The 17,247-nt window shown below is 40.3% G+C and overlaps 1 protein-coding gene across 8 annotated transcripts in view; it reads left to right on the forward strand.

Annotated features, from left to right (window-relative positions):
• Positions 1-17,247, forward strand: part of ARVCF (ARVCF delta catenin family member) — a 736,316-nt gene that overhangs the window by 518,419 nt on the left and 200,650 nt on the right. The window contains exon 1 of one of the 8 annotated variants that reach the window (XM_063454434.1): positions 10,136-10,583. The exons of the other annotated variants lie outside the window; for them this stretch is intronic. Coding sequence (XP_063310504.1) covers positions 10,563-10,583 — 21 coding nt within the window. The 5' untranslated portion in view covers positions 10,136-10,562. Of the gene's footprint in view, positions 1-10,135; positions 10,584-17,247 lie in introns of those variants that run through there. 8 annotated transcript variants of the gene reach the window in all.

Genomic DNA, 17,247 nt, shown 5'->3' on the forward strand with positions numbered 1-17,247 from the left:
TATATGTTTTGTTTAATGATATAACCATAAAAAATGTTCCGAGATTTCTATTGCCACACACTGTTATGCTATATGTCTGTGTTCCTCATATAATTACCGAAGTGGCATAATTGCAAAGCATGCTGTTCTATGCAAAACAATAAGTTAAAGAATGAAATAAAAAAGCTAAATATGCTATATATGTTTGACTGATTGCTGAGAACATAAGCAATATATTAAAATAGCAAAAAAATGATACAGGTTTGGGGAGGTGAGATGAGGATAGCCCGGCTTTTCTGAATTGATAAGATTGCAGACAATGAGAAATTGGAACAAATAAATGATGGGCTATATACTAGAGTGAGATGCTCTCAGCCCCCAGTGACTTTCTCACTGAAAAAAAATGCCTGAGAAAGTCACGTACCAAGGACAGAAACAAAACAAAAGTGCTGAGTGGATGGCCAGGACCTTAGGGCACCAAAACGACTTCATTGAGATGCAGATGTTATGGTGCCCAGATTGTTCCTTTGAATTACCTGTTGTTGGCTATATACACGATTAAGTCATTTATAACAAATGACTTGCATTTTATTTATACAAATAACTTATAAGTACGCTTACTCTAGTATAATCCCATTTCATATCAGCAGTTTTAATTGCGATACTCTTATACACCACACATTGTGGAGATTTAACCAAGTGATCTGAAAAGTTTTTATTTTAGGTCTGAGATCTGTACGTATTTATTAAAGCGCTCTAAAATGGTCATAAGTTGATTACTTTAGTTGTCTTAACCCCTTAAGGACACATGACGTGTCTGACACGTCATGATTCCCTTTTATTCCAGAAGTTTGGTCCTTAAGGGGTTAAATTCCAGCCTTGTTTAGCGCCATTATTATGCCATTTGTTATGCTCTTGCAATTACTCCAGATTTACTCTGCATTTGCTTGCTGTGCTTCCTATGCCCTATTTGTACTGGAAACCAGGTACTGTGTGGTTGTCTTTTCAATGTTTTTTAGCATAAAAATGGAGAATGGAGAATGTTTTTCTGATGAGCACATTTTCTATGGAGCAAGTAAACTGTGATTTCTATTAACTTTCATGTGAAAGATTTTTACATGTGACTAAACACATTAAGAAAAAATTAAGTGAGAGACCAGATTGTAACAAGTACAGAATGGAACCAATTAATTTTCTGTAACTATTCAGTCCTAAATATACATATGTTGGTTTGCAAGCAAGTATCAAAATTATAATGAAGTAAAAAATAAATTTAAAACAGGCCATTTTTATGCTGGAAAAAGTGAAAGAAAGGTAGATCTCTTGTTCTGCTGAAAAATTATGCAAAATTAAAAATTACACGTAGGGATGGAATGGTTAATAAAAATACCAGCATTAATAAATAATGCCAAAAACACACATAGCTGTTAGACACTCTGATAGATATCTGCCATAGCGTTTTATACAATGTTCTGTTTTCAATGTTTTTGTTGTTTCAACTGAAAGTTTGTTATGTGAAACTCTGGCTATTCACAAAAGTCATGTGCAACAATTTCAAACCTATTACCCCTGCAATCCAGCTTCCATTCGGTTAGCTAATTAAATCAGCTGAATCTATTTTTGCTAATTTAGCTATTCACAAAAAGGCAAATGTCATCAGAATTTATTTTATCCAGTTTCCCTATGCAGATAAGGGAAATGCACCAGTAACTCTAAGCCTCCATAACTTGATTGCGTTCTACGAAGAAGTAAGTAGAAGTATAGATCAGGGTGTTGCAGTGGATGTGATCTATTTGGATTTTGCCAAGGCATTTGATACAGTTCCACACAAAAGATTAGTGTTCAAACTCAAGGAAATCGGTCTCGATGAAAATGCTTGTTCTTGGGTAGAACATTGGCTTAAAAACAGAATACAAAGAGTTGTCGTTAATGGTAAATTTTCAAGCTGGACAGAGGTGGCAAGTGGTGTCCCTCAGGGGTCTGTTCTGGGACCCCTTCTATTTAACATTTTTATAAATGATCTTGAAGACAGCATTGAAAGTCATGTTTCAGTGTTTGCAGATGACACAAAACTTTGTAAAATAATACAATGTGAGCAAGATATTACTTTGCTGCAGAAGGATTTAGATAGACTGGAGGACTGGGCACTCAAATGGCAGATGAAATTTAATGTTGAAAAATGCAAAGTTATGCACTTCGGCGTAAAGAATACACAAGCAACGTATACCCTTAATGGAAGCGAATTAGGGATAACAACACACGAAAAGGACTTGGGAATTGTTATAGACAACAAACTATGCAACAATGTGCAATGTCAATCAGCAGTGGCCAAGGCCAGTAAGGTATTGTCATGCATGAAAAAGGGCATTCATTCTCGGGACGAGAATATCATTTTGCCTCTCTATAAATCACTGGTAAGACCACATATTGAATATGCTGTGCAATTTTGGGCACCTGTTCTAAAGAAGGATATCATGGCACTAGAAAAAGTGCAGAGGCGGGCTACAAAATTAATAAAAGGAATGGAACATATCAGCTATGAAGAAAGGTTAACAAATTTAAACCTATTTAGTTTAGAAAAACGTCGCCTGAGAGGGGATATGATAACATTATACAAATATATTCGGGGCCAATACAAACCATTGTGTGGAAATCTATTCACAAACCGGACTTTACATAGGACACGAGGCCATGCGTTTAGACTGGAAGAAAGAAGATTTCGTCTAAGGCAAAGGAAAGGTTTTTTTACTGTAAGAACAATCAGGATGTGGAATTCTCTGCCTGAAGAAGTGGTTTTATCAGAGTCCATACAGATGTTCAAACAGCTACTAGATGCATACTTGCAAAGACAGAATATTCAAGGATATAATCTTTCAATGTAGGGTAATAACTGCTTGATTCAAGGATAAATCTGACTGCCATTCTGGGGTCAAGAAGGAATTTTTTGTCCTAGCTTGTTGCAAAATTGTGCTTCAAACTGGGTTTTTTTTTTTTTTTTTTTTTCTTTTGGATCAACAGCAAAAAACAGGTGTGAGGAAGGCTGAACTTGATGGACGCAAGTCTCTTTTCAGCTATCTAACTATGTAACTATGTAACTATGTAACCAACCGAAATTCCCCTAAAGCCCTTATCTTATACATTTTCAAACTGATCTCACTACAGCAAGCATGTCAAACTCAAAGTCTAGCATGGGCCACATAAAAAAGGTTTAAGTTTATGTGGGCCATAAAAAAAAAAAAAAAAACCCCAAAAAACCCTTACATTTTCATAGAACGTAGGTTTATTTTGAAAAGTACAATATAAAAAAAAAAAAAACAACAGCATTCCGCTCTACTAAATCCCAGTCCCTTCCTCCCCCCCCATATATTAAATCCCAAGAACCCCTCTAGCCAACAAGCAGACTCCACTCACATTGCCGCTGCCAGTATGCGACTCAGGAGTCCGGCCTCTGGTATACCCCAAATGGCGCCGTCCGCACCCTGTGCCATATCTGATCCTCCCGCTACTTCTTGAAACCCTGTGAAGGTGGAGCACGTCGATGTCATGTCGGAATGTGACGTGGCGTTGCATGCCTCCATGCACCTCCAGGTACTCCACTGTCCAGTCGCAGCCAATGCAGCACTGACCAACACACACACTCACTGAAACACGCACATACTCACTCACTGACAGACACACTCACTGACACACACAGACAGACACACTCACTGACAGACACACATACACTCACTGACACACTCACTGACACACACACACATACTCACTGACACAGACAGACACACTCACTGACACACACACATACTCACTGACAGACACACACACAGACAGACACACAGACAGACACACACACACTCACTGACAGACACACACACACACACACACACTCACTCACTCACTCACTGACAGACACACACACTGACAGACACAAATACACACATTAAGACATTCTTGCACTCACATCATTTTATTTATTGCTCCCTACCTTTGGGAGCTGGTGTGTGCCCTCTTCTATCTGGAGTTCAGCCTTCCTGCTCTTTACTTCTCCCTCGCGTTTATGATGTCATATTCCAGCACCCGGCGTCACTACCGACAGCGCGCGAGAGAGCAGTGAGGAGCAGGAAGGCGGAGCATCCTCGCTGCCGCCAGGAACCTCTCCTCCTTGGCCGGGTAACTTTTAGCAGAGTAAGCACCTACGATGTGGAGAAAGCAGGTGCCTACTCTGCTTTAACAATAAGCATGTACTCACAGATCGCAGGGCCGCAAATATGTCCATACGGGCCGCGAGTTTTACAAGCTTGCACTACAGCAATGAGATCAATTTGAAAATAGCTAGGACCAAATTTGGATTCCATTCTGTTGCTTCAGTGAACACATGCATTATTCTGTTCTACTGCTGTGTAGTGATACTCATACATGTACATTGTCAGGGGTATTAACTAAAGGGAGTATTCAGAGTGAATTTACATTTTTAGGCTGACTTAGAGAATTGTTCCAGTTTAGCTATTTTGACCTACAAATTGACATTTAAATGTGACAAATTTAAATTTGTTAACTTTTCTGCAAAACTAACATGTTCCATTCCCTTTATTAATTTTGGAGCCCGTCTTTTAACTTTTTCTAGTGTCAAAATATCCTTCTTTAGAACAGGTGCTTAAAATTACACAGCATAATTAAGGTGTGGTCTTACCACTGATTTATAAAGAGGCAAAATATGTTTATATTTTCGTTATTGGAATTTATGCCCCTTTAAATACATGACTATACTGGCCTTAGCAACTGCTGATTGACATGCAATCCACTTTGAATTCTGACTTTAGTAAAGAACTCTGTATGAGTATTATTGATGGAACTTGGTTTCATATTCATACTCTGTGAGTTCAGTAGTTATTGAGCTCTGATAGGGACACAAATTAACAAGGTTATTGAATAAAGTGAGAATTCCAAGTGATTTCAAATTCAAGGAAAAATAGCCGACCTGGAAGCATTCTCTAGTTCAGCAATGCGTCCAGTTTGGCTGCTTTGGTCTTAAATTTTAAAATTCACTTCAATTCCCACTTTAGTGAATAATCCTGATAAAAATTATTGTAAATGTTACTGTTATGAAAAGAACCGGGTTAAGATTGCCCAGAGCCCCAGGCAGGGTGTCAGATTGGGACCCCCTCCTAGAGCTGTATGTTGATAGAGTGTTGTGTGTGACAGTTTGTGTAGTGGCTGAGTGGTGAGTGTGATGTCTGAATTATGTGTGTGTGTTTTGCCCCCCCTCTTGCTTACATTCCCTGGTGGTTCAGTGGAAGGTGACCAGGAGTCCTGGTGGTCCAGTGGGGAAACTCCATTGTCTGTACCAATATCTTGTACAGACCAATGTAAGAGCGAGGGCACGTCCTAAATAATGTGTAACTAATTAACTTAGCTGCCCAGTCATCTGTCTCATCCCACCGTGTATGCCTTTTATGTCATATTGCTTAGTGTACACTATTGCCTCTAGTTCCCCCATTTTGTTATTTACGCTCCTTGCAACAGTAAGCATACATTTAATATGATTGTAAGTTTCTTGTTCTTTAAATGGAATTTTATTACAATTACACACCTTTTCTGTTCTGATTATGCCCCACTCTTATCTCCACCTCCCCTCCTTGTGCTGAGCTAAAGCCCATCTTGTTGCGGTCATATCTCCATTTTGTAGCTTTCTATGTCCCTCTACCTCCTACCACTAGTTTAAAATATCCTCCAACCTCCACAGTACATGATACCCTCTTCCGTTTAGGTGCCATCCATCACCTCTATAAAGATTGTACCTGTTGCGAGCCTGTGTGTCTTACCTGGGTCCCCGGTGTTCTCTGCAACGCTGCACACTCGTGTGACACAGGATTTTGTGGTCAGCTGAATTCAGGTACGAATAGTGTATTCGCCAAATCAAATTCAAGTCCTAATGGTGAATTCGCCAGACCAAATTCGGCACATAATTATGACATTAATGATTATTCAAACAGAGTTTTGTACATTCCACGAATCATAAGGAATTTGCTTATGACGTGGACGAACAGAAATTAAACTATGCCTATATATACTTACCTCTCCCACTCTGTGTTGCCCTGTTGTGGTTCTAGTAGCTCAAGAGCATGTTCCTTGTGTATCCTATTTCTGGTTACCGATTTGTCCATTCTCTGTGTTTCTGTAATCCTTTGACCTTGGCTTGTTATATCTTTTATCAATATCTCTCATGTCCTGGACCTTGAGATGCTCTCTGACTCCTCTACCGTTAGTCTGGCCAATCTAGGGACAAGTACATGGCTAGTCAATTCATTGCATTATAGTCTGCACGTTTAGGATCCACGTAGATCCTGACAGTATCCAAGTGCAAAATCAGCTCAGTGCTCTAAAAAGTCAAAACCTTCCTTCCTACACCGTGACTTTATCCACACATTAACCTCCCTAATCTCCCGCTGCCTTTCTACTATAGGACGCGACACAGGTAATATATCTAAAAATACTACCTTGGAAGGCCTTTTCTTCAGTTTACTTCCTAATTCCTTAAACTCGTGTTCTATTATCCTCTAACTTTGTCATTGGTACCAATATGGATCATGACAGCAGGTCAGCCAGCCTTCCCCACCCAATAATCCATTGACCCTGTCAGCAACATGCCGGACCCAAGCATCCGAGAAACAGCAAACTGTCCAAATAGCTTATTAGGCTATTTACTCTCTTAATAAAAGTCCCTGTGGCAAATGTGCCTATGCCACGAGCTCCTAGAGGAGACTGCTGGCTAGCTTTCTGCCCAAGGACTATGGGCCATGTCACCAACCCATAAACTACTTGATTCGTGTGTTTTCCCTTTTCTGTTCGGGAACCGAACAAACGCATGAATTGTGGACAACCTCTGGGCTTGTTAACCCCGATTAGGCTCTTCTGACACCTCCATCATCGTTTTCACAATATGTATCTTAAGTGTTTGGCTGGGTGGCCGGCGTTCGTATGTTAACTTAGTTGGCGGCCTCTTGTTACACGAATGCAGGCAGCAATGTTTGGTCGCTGATTGCATTGAGCTAAAATCGGACAGACAAACTCGCGAACACCGCTGAACTTAGACGAATGCATGCTTCTTTTATATACATGTCAGGAGAACGCTGTTTGGTGGGATTGTTCGCATGAACTAGGCGAACAATCGCTACCTAGGAGCCAGAGGATCCGTTTGGTATTTCATTCAGTTTTGGACTCCTGAAAGTGACCGACCGCTACCATTTTTCTTATTGAACTATGTTGGGCAGAAGCCACTTGAGCGGTCGGGCAAAAGTTTACCTCAATGGAAAATCCAAACCACCAAACCGATCTGAGTGCATTTTGGATATGATAGGCACTCAGATCAGGGCTATCCGGGGGTTTGACTCTTGAGGGGGTTCCATGTATTTTGGGGTACTTTTGTGGTGTTGAAAATGTTTTATACTTTTCTGTCCCTAGGAGATAATTGATTTTCTACAGTTCCTGACTCAATTATCTTTCAGGCACAGGGAGGAGTTTACTGTGTGTATAAATTGAAAGTGCTTGCCTGCATTAAACAGATCTACTCCCAGCATTCAGTCTCGACTAATGTGTGGGGGGAAAGCTACAACCGCTATAATTACTACGTAGCTATACTCTCTGCAGGAGAGCTTTGATCACTGGAAGCTGGATCACGGATCCTGTTCCAGGACGGGAAGCAACGGCGAGACCCCAGCCAAGCTGCGGCGGCAAGGGGCTGAAGTATTGATGGTGTACCGGTGATACCTAGGAAGCATGTTTGGTGGAGTTACCAAGTCGGGGTACAAAGTGGTCCACCACAGTCTCCTACTACCACAACCTGTCTAGCCTTCCTTACATTCTTAGTCTCACAGGTACTAAAGGAGATATTCTCTCTGCTGTTAAAAGCTTCCTCTAGTACAGCTACTCTTGAGCTGATTCTCCCAACATCTTCACTCAAATTAGCAAATCTGCTAGGTTGCACAAAGTCACCACTAGCCAGCCCTTTTCTCTTCCCTTCCCCTGTGCTACCACGTGGATCTGTTACCAAGCTACTTGCCTGTTCCCCAGCTGTCTTAACCCCCTCCACTCCACTAGAGGCCCCCATTAAATACTCTGCTCAGTGAGCAGCAGACCCGTTGAGAGAAAAGTTTCCAAGGCACACCTATATACTTTAGTCTTTATCTATCAGCAGCTTATAAATGTCATATTTAATTAAAGCCTTGCTAGACAGATAGACATATTTCTAGATAACCTGACTTATTAGTTTTGTATTAATTTTTAGATGGGAATCTCACTTTTTATGCTGCTACTTATTAAAAACACTTTTTATAACTTTCGACCAATTAGTTTTTATATCAGTCAGGTTTCTTCACAAAAGTATTAATTTAACATGAATTTGAAATTTAAAGTGAACTTGTCATAACAGATATAGATGTGCCGTTTTCTAACCATCTGACTTGACTGATGTTATAAAGTCCCCTTAATACTACTAAAAGCCTATATTTTTTATTTATTTACATTACCTCCTGCTGAGACACACCTCTTCTGCATACCACTGTTTGGGAAGCACAGGCTTGCTTCCCAAAACAGGTTAAAGGTCCCCAAAACTTTATCTTGGCTTTGTGGTATGTAAGTAAAATGTATTCTCTCTCTCTGCAATCTCAGATCGCCTATCCAAAGCTCCGACAATAAATCTTTCTGACTCTTTTCTCCACTCTGCTGTTGCTCTCACACAGAGCCTGCTCCTCCTACCTTCCCCTTGCAGGCATTGTTTTCCTTTTGGCTCAACACTAGCAGGAGAGACGCTAAGAGGAGAATTTCTCTAATAACAGACATGCAACAGAGTACAGAGAAATCCAGACATTTGCTATAAATTTAGTAAACAACCCTAAGTATGGTCATGGTACACTTTAAGGTAACCTGGTAACCTGCACAAAGCCCGGGTTGTCACCATTCATTATCCAAGAGCCAATGACGGACATTACCCAGTCTGGTAGTTTCGACCTGCCTGATCACACCCCAGTGACGCTGCAGCAGAGGGGTCAAACTTCATGTTGAGCATTTCACAGCAAAATACTGCAAATACAGACTCCAGGCACCATGTTTGGAATAACCCTTTAATGTGGTCTATGAATCACATTATGATGCCAAATATGTGAATGAATTCAGAGTATTATATAACCCCATATTTATAAATTACACACATTCTGTAGTAACCTCATACCTACCGTACTACCACCAAACTTTTAAGGCATTAAAACTGCATTCACTGCATTACTCTGCACCCACAGTAATACATGCATGTAAGTGCCCTGTCACATATTATATAATCAGAGGTGTTATTTCTCTCTACTACAATATGCAAAATCAAACCTGGGACTTTCAGTGCACTACTATAGGCTTCAGCCACTTTCCCTCAGGCACATTATTGTGATGTTTATCGTTATGAATTGTGACTCAGCATGTATCTTACCCAGTTTTATTGTTGTGGAGCTTTTTGTTACATACAAGTCTTGCACATTACTATGAGCTTTATTGTTGTGGAGCTTTGTGTTACATACAAGTATTGCACATTACTGTGAGTTATATTGTTGTGGAGCTTTGTGTTACATACAAGTATTGCACATTACTGTGAGTTATATTGTTGTGGAGCTTTGTGTTACATACAAGTATTGCACATTACTGTGAGTTTTATTGTTGTGGAGCTTTGTGTTACATACAAGTATTGCACATTTGCCTTACAGAGAAAATAAAGCGATGCTCTGCGATTTCCCAAGTTTTGAACAGTTCTGTGAGGGTTATTGCAGTGGTTTGTTGCTGTGGAGCTCTGTGATATGCCCACACACAATACACATTATTGAGTTTTCTTGCTATGGAGCTTTGTGATAAATATACAGAGACAGCTCACATTCTGAGCTCCTAGAAAATAATGCCAGCATGGAAGAAAACACACATTTGGGAGGTGTGCCCTTGGTAGTTTGGTAGACAGTGCTGCTTCTGGAAGGATTCTCCCATGTCCCCATTGTAACTTTCTTCATGTATCCTCCCTTTACCCCTCCCTCACTGCTTTGCCCTCTATCTCCCAGCCCGTCTCTGCCCTCACATACTGTCGTGGATTCTCTTGGCTGTGAGTGTAATACTGGGACTGAGCTGCTCTGTCTGTCTGCTGGGTGTGGCCTGAGAGTGCTTTCTGTGAGCTCCCAGCTGTGACCGTCTATCTGCTCCCACCCTCAGAGGAGGGGGATCGTGTTTGCACAGACTTCTTTGCTCGCTGTGGGGAGGCAGTCTGGCAGGGGAGAGCAGAGAGTGAGCGAGGGGCAATGTGAATACGTACAAAGGAGCCCTGCTTTCCCGGACCTGCTCAGACCTCATTCTCTGCGCTGGATTGGGAAATCGCAGAGCATCGCTTTATTTTCTCTGTAAGGCAAAAGGAAGGGGGACCTGGATCCATTATAGAGCTCTTATCATTCTGCTGAAAGAGTCGACAGATCGCAAGCTGGAATAAACCTCTGCCAGCCTGTGACTTGTGCCCGCACAAAGAGCTTGGACTTCACTGTTCTGGATTGGAATTGAGACCTGCATAAATGCCTGCAGAACTCCAACAGGTCAGTGTCACGTTGGGTCTGAACATTCTATGCTGGGCATTCTAAACCTGCCACTCCAACCTGGGCATTCTAAACCTGCCACTCCAGCCTGGGCATTCTAAACCTGCCACTCCAACCTGGGCATTCTAAACCTGCCACTCCAACCTGGGCATTCTAAACCTGCCACTCCAGCCTGGGCATTCTAAACCTGCCACTCCAACCTGGGCATTCTATCTTGTTCTTCTAGCGTTTTTATTCTATTTTGCCCTTTTAGTCCGAGTTTGCTGTACTGTCAGTATAACCTGGGCATTCTTGCCATTCTAGCCTGGGCATTTTAGTCTGCCATCATAACCCAAGCCTTCTATGCTGCCATTTCAATCCTGGGCATTGTGTTCTGCCATTCTAGCCTGGTCATTCGGTCGTGCCATTCTACCCCAGGCATTGTATACTGCCATTCTAGCCCTGGTATTAGGATGCTAGCTGCATAATGGGATGGTGATGGTCTCTGTCGGTGCTTTAAGTTTAGCCACCGATAGGCACCGACTTCATCTAAACTTACCCAAAGCACAAACATGCAATTTGCTGAGCCTCCATGTGCTGACCTCACAGTTCTTTCCAGTTCAGATTGGAGATTAACATGGAGCTGCAATCCTTATTCCTGTTTAAGAGATGAATTTAGGATTGGTTTTAATGATAAAAGTGCAGCTGGTTATTTTGCTTCTCTGCTTTTTCTATGTTCTTCCATATTTATTCGGTTTACCTTGGAATTGTTGTCAATGACCAAGTAATTTAAAGCATTCAATATATGTTCAGAAAAAGCAATAGACTCCTTGTGCTTTTAGACATTGCAACCCTCAGTTATATTATAGTTTTTTTTAACAAGTATAACGTGTATGGAGATACACTGCAGTGCTGCCATCGTTTTATCATATTGTCACATGCAGGAGAAAATCATTTGTAGTGAAGTGGGTGTGATACTATAGTTTCTCGATTCTGAATTTGTTTTTCAATGATCCAATAAACCTATGCAGCTATACATGCAGCATGCGTTGTGATTGATGTATGTGGGGTACCATTCCAGTGTGTTTTGTTTAGGTCCCATGCTACAAATGAAAGCATTCCTGCATAGCTGCTAGTGGTTTTGAAGTCTTAATTGAAGGCAGATAATTATTGCCCGCTTGTTCTTCCTTGCATTTTTTTAGTTAGAGAAAAAAACATCTGCATTGCTTTTTCCTTGTGTTCTACTGCAGATCACACATCACATTTTATTTTCAGATTTCAATGAAAAGGTAGATGAAAGAAAAAGTTTCTGTATTTTGATTGAGACTTAGCCATTTGTTGTGGAAATGATGATGATGTATACCACTAGAATGCACATTCTTTGCCAAGAAGTCTTTTCATATTTCTATAATCTTTACTTAGATGTTATGTACTGTTATCATTGCAACCATTGCAGTGAAATTGAAGCTAACTAGCCCTTGTAGTTCTCAAGAGACCAAAAAAATAGCAATCCTCCCCTCCCCCCCCAAATAAATAATGTCGATATACTTCCTGGTAGAAAGCTAGACATTAGAACTCATCACTTGTAATTTAATATTTTGAAAGCAAGGAAGATATTGTCATTTTACTCCACAAATCAATACCTACTTCCTTTTGGATCATATGTCCATACTAGTTAGCTTCTTAGTAAATGGTCATTCACCAGGATAAATCTTTATCTTGCTCTAGTATTCCACTCCTTTACAGTCTATCCAGTCTAGTGATCTTAACACTTAATATAGCTGTTATTGCGTGCGTCCAGCTTGCCAAAAGAACCTTTTTTTTATTAGAAATGACTTGCTATTGCCTTGGTGTATACCTTTTAATTTCTACTGTGCATTTCATTTTTAAACACATTAGGTAAGTTAGCTGTGCAAAGGTTGCTAACATCTATCTTATGAGTCCTTCAGACACACTTCACATAATCCTGTGAACTTAAATTGCTGCGTTTTTATTAGAAGAGTGTTTATGAAGCTTTACACAGCAGGAGAGCCACACCTGGAGCTCCATGTCACATCATTTATGGGAACACCCACTAAACCATAAAGTGTATATATAGCAGTCTGGCTTGAACGTGCAGTTCAAATGATCATATGTTTATGGTGAAAGACGTTTGCGTTCATTACTAGGGTATTGAATGATGATCTACGCTGTAGACTTTTCTTTAGCTTTCTTGAATTGTCATGCTTTTCAAACTCCATGTCACTAGAGAGACTTGTGTTAGAACAATTAGATACCGATGTTTTAATTAACACACTAAGGTTTGTTAACTCTTGCCATATGCTTTGTTTTAGAATCTTAACAGCACAACTTTAATGTTTCCAAGCCTTTTAGGCAAACCCACTAGAAGATGAATTATGTTGACCCCTTTTGAGCCCCCTTTTTAAGCAGGAGGTACACAGTGTGTATGTAAGTCGTACTAGTGTGGTATTGTGTAATTGTTATAAAAACCTGTAGGTAAATTAATATAAGAAATGCTACAGTATGACTGCTAGGTAACTGGGTTAAATAAACGTTTGATTGGAGGTTGCAGAAGTGTCACTAAAATGGTTCCAATTATTTGTATATTACAAACACTACGGCCTCGATTTAATACGCTTTCCAAATGACTTATCAACAGAAATTGCCATTAAAGTCTGAGAATTTTTGTAGATAAATAATTTGGAAGCTTTTTCTAACAATATTGAATTTGGAAGGCTTATTAATGAAGGCCTGTGTTACTTTCAATTCTTTGCATAGTGAAGGACTTACCACTTTTTGTATAACTAGAACAAAGTGACATCAGCTATGGGCCGATACGATGGCTACATTAGGGTGATCTTCAGATCAATCAAGGGAAAATGCCCAACAATCAAAACCTACCACACCTCTCTCTGCATAATTAGGTTATTTTCCAGTAATACTGGTTTGGGCAAACCTGAAATGTTTGCATTGTTATGGATCATTTTTTAAACTACAGTGCCTACCACTATATTTTTTACAACTGAGAAAAATGTCTGTCTGATTTGTCACCTGACTACGATATTATGAGGATTTTTTAATGGCCTGACATGTCTTGAGGCTACTGTGTACATTTTTGTTGGTGCCTGACTTGTATACATAATTTCTTTCCCACTGGCTCCTATACTATATATAACACAGTATATCTGTACAACAGATATATTTTCTATCCATCATAACTGCTGCATTTGATCAGCTTGTAAAATTTGGATCCTTTGTCAAGGTTCCATGAATTCCACTGAGAGATGTGCACCATAACACACAACATCTTAATGCTGTTCTTTTAAAGAAAGGGTGACGAACAAGTTCATGTCTCCTGTAAACATTATTAAATAATAACAATACATGTTAAGCATGTGAAGAGACAGCTGTGTTCTGAAATATTTATGCATCATAATAAATGTTCTAAACTGATCTGATTAGCCTATTTCAAGATGTCAGAAGCCATAACGTAGCCATAAAGTAGTCCAAGTTAGATATTTACCAACTTTTGATCTTTGTTTTTAAAAAAAAAAAAAAAAAAAGGTGCTTTGAAGTTTTCAACACATGACCGTTCAGGACTTTAGAAGATTCTTGAAAGCAAGCAGAATTTTTTTTCCGTATGTTTGAAATGGAATGTTGTCCCAGCACCTTAAAATGATTATTCTCTGATATACATATGTTTAAATTGGACAAACCTAGGTTTCCCTTCTTTTTAGGTTTTTGCCATTTATTTATCTTAAATGGATTCCCCCTAGATTAATTTAATTGTGTGTATGTGTTTGGTAAATCACTAATCAATTGATAGTGTTACAATTGGCCTTGGATCATTGCCCACTTTTTAAAATGCAGACTCTCCAAGGCAGAGTTTCAGATTTTTGTTTTCATCCATTGTCATTCTTCCTTAAGGTCAGGGATGCTACCATCTATGACAGGCTTCCCCAAACTCTGGTCCTCCAGGTGTTGCTTAACTACAACTCACATGATTCTATGAATAAAATAGGCTGAGAATCATGGGAGTTGTAGTTCAGCAACACCTGGACGTCCGGATTTTGGGGAAGCCTGATCTATGTCTTGGCCTCATTTTACCACTCATTCTTCTTTTTCATAGTAAAGGGTTACTCCAAGCACTACGACCACGTCAGTGATCATGGTGTCTGTTGATGCAGCATTTTGCTATGAAACACTGCAATATGGAGAATACCCCATCTGCTACCAGATGTGAAACTCCACCTTGGGCTGTGTCATTGGAACGTCATTAGTCAGTCCAGAACAAGACTTCCTAGCTGGCTAATGTGAATTTGGTGCAAAATTGACATCTGATGCCAGCAAGCACAGCATGCTGGGACCAGACAGTGAATGGCAGCAAGCCATCCCTGTCTTCCATTCAGCCTGATCTCTTTCCTCCACTGGAAGACGGAGTGACGTCAAACAAGGAGGATCTGGCTGAGGGGAGAACGTTGCTTTGGCGATGGAAATGAGGATGTGATGGAAGTTTTAAGGTTTTATTTATTTATTTTCTATGTTTTTCTTACATTTGGAGTAGGACCACCACCGCAAGGCTTACTCTAATCAAAACCTGTGTTTTATAAAATTAATGTTTTTTATTTGGGCTAACCCTTGAGTTTCCAAATTTGGACATCCTCCTATTGCCTGGTAACTCCCCACCTCCCCATCCACTGTAACACATGATGCAACCAAATCACTTATTCTCTCCTTTATCATTTCCTGATTGTATTCCTATAATCCACTGTTTATTAGTCTAACATGAGCCCATATTACCTTGAATGCTTTAGTGAATGCTGTTTCCAAGTTTATTTACTACCAGTCACGCCTCTCACAACTCAACCACTATGACATTTTTTTTTATTCTTTATTTGTGCAGTAGGTTACATTTGTGCCTGCCATGCCACAATAGCGATGGTGAGCATTACCAATAACAAACAAATACATTGAACACTTGCACATTTTAAAAAATTATAATAAACAAGTGTACTAAACTTAGGCTTCATAGTTAGGTCTGGAGCTCTGGACTAAGCATGTTATAGCGTTCTGGCCAACATGTGTTAAGTAGGTCTATGCATGTACTGAGCAATCAGCTGCTAGAAGTATTGGAGGGTACAAGCTCTCGCTCTGCCAGCTGATTGCTGAGCTGGAATGATTAATTTTGTAGAGAGTCGTCCTGCAGTGTGGCCGAAACAGGTTGGAGCCCTCCTTGTCAGGACTAGCATGGTGTTCTAATTCGGACTGTCACCATACCAGCTATGCTGTCAGTGTGCTCTTTGCTACTAAATTCGATGGTTGGGTGCGCGTGAGTTTGTTGGACTATATGAAAGGGTCCCCATTGAGGTGGGCATTGTGCCAATAGTGGCACTAGGTACTGGTGACATGATAAGCCAGGGGACGAGATGGGAGTGTTGCAGCTTGAGTGCGTTTGATTTGCATGCTTGGTAGCTTGAGGGGTAAGTGTCATACAGGCAGAGTGGGGTGTGGACTGAAATATGTGAAGCCTGCTATGCTCCAGAGTTTAATGATTTCTGGTCAGTTCAGCTACTCAAGCTTGTGGTGTGGCTCTGTACTTTGAGTGTAATTGCTCCTAACCAAGGGAGCCTGTGACCTTTTAATTTGGAGGTATGCTGAGTTGTGAAAAGTGTTGTGTCAAGCGCCAGTGTGAAAAAATAAAAATACTAAACCATTACCGTTCTTAAGGTAAAACAAATGTGAAGAAGAACTGGTTGGCCAGAGGAGGGTGGCTTTGGTCAGGTCTTGGTAGAATGTGAGGGATGCATCCTCAAAGGCCAGAGGTGTCCTATTTTTGAGTGTTGAGATTATCTGGATTTTATCATGGACCGTCAGACACATGAGTATGACATCTTGGGCTGCCCTTGGTGGCGCCTTAGTGGAGCCAGGTAGGGGCTATATCCACTCAATTGCCAGTTTCTTTGCTATAGCATGGGGCAGAATAGTGGCTAATAGGCGTCTGGCATAGTATGGTAGTTCGTCTGTCGTAATTTCTGCAGGGACACCCCTGATTTTTATGTTAATGTTTATGCAATACGTGGAAGAGTGATTTATCAAATCTGGGCGGGCACCAGTGCACTCCAAGCACCATAACAACAAAATCAGCTGTAGTGGTTATGGTGCTCGGCATCTTTATTTAAATTGATATTTTTGAATTTAAAATCCTGGTTCGTTCCCACAAAGCTCCCTGCATGTATGCTCTTAACTGTATATCATCATTAACTAGCATTTAGAATCAATATCGGTCACTTTGCTATATCAACGAGCTTCCAACCCATAACTCAGGTATGCAGGACCTCTCAAGGGCTGTCACATTTGTATGGCAGATCCTAATGATTATAATAATATGGATCTTCCAATGCCATAAAATGACCCATAAAGGCAGACGCTGCCCAGTAGTATATTTTGTTCAACTACTTGTGCTGTGATGCTTTCCTGAGAGAGAGAGGCGGAAGGATGACTACTAAAGAAACCCAATTAATCCCTTCATGCAAGGATTTCAGATCAATAAAATATTTAACAGTAATAAACTTGTCAGTTACATTTGCTGTAAGAGTGGGCTGCAGGAAACATCCATACATTTCAATGAACAAAGAGAATGACAAATTCCCCTAGTCTTCAGATCCTAGAATTTGTAGTGGTAGAA

This window comes from Pelobates fuscus, chromosome 5 (assembly GCF_036172605.1).
Source record: "Pelobates fuscus isolate aPelFus1 chromosome 5, aPelFus1.pri, whole genome shotgun sequence".
Lineage (NCBI taxonomy): Eukaryota > Metazoa > Chordata > Amphibia > Anura > Pelobatidae > Pelobates > Pelobates fuscus.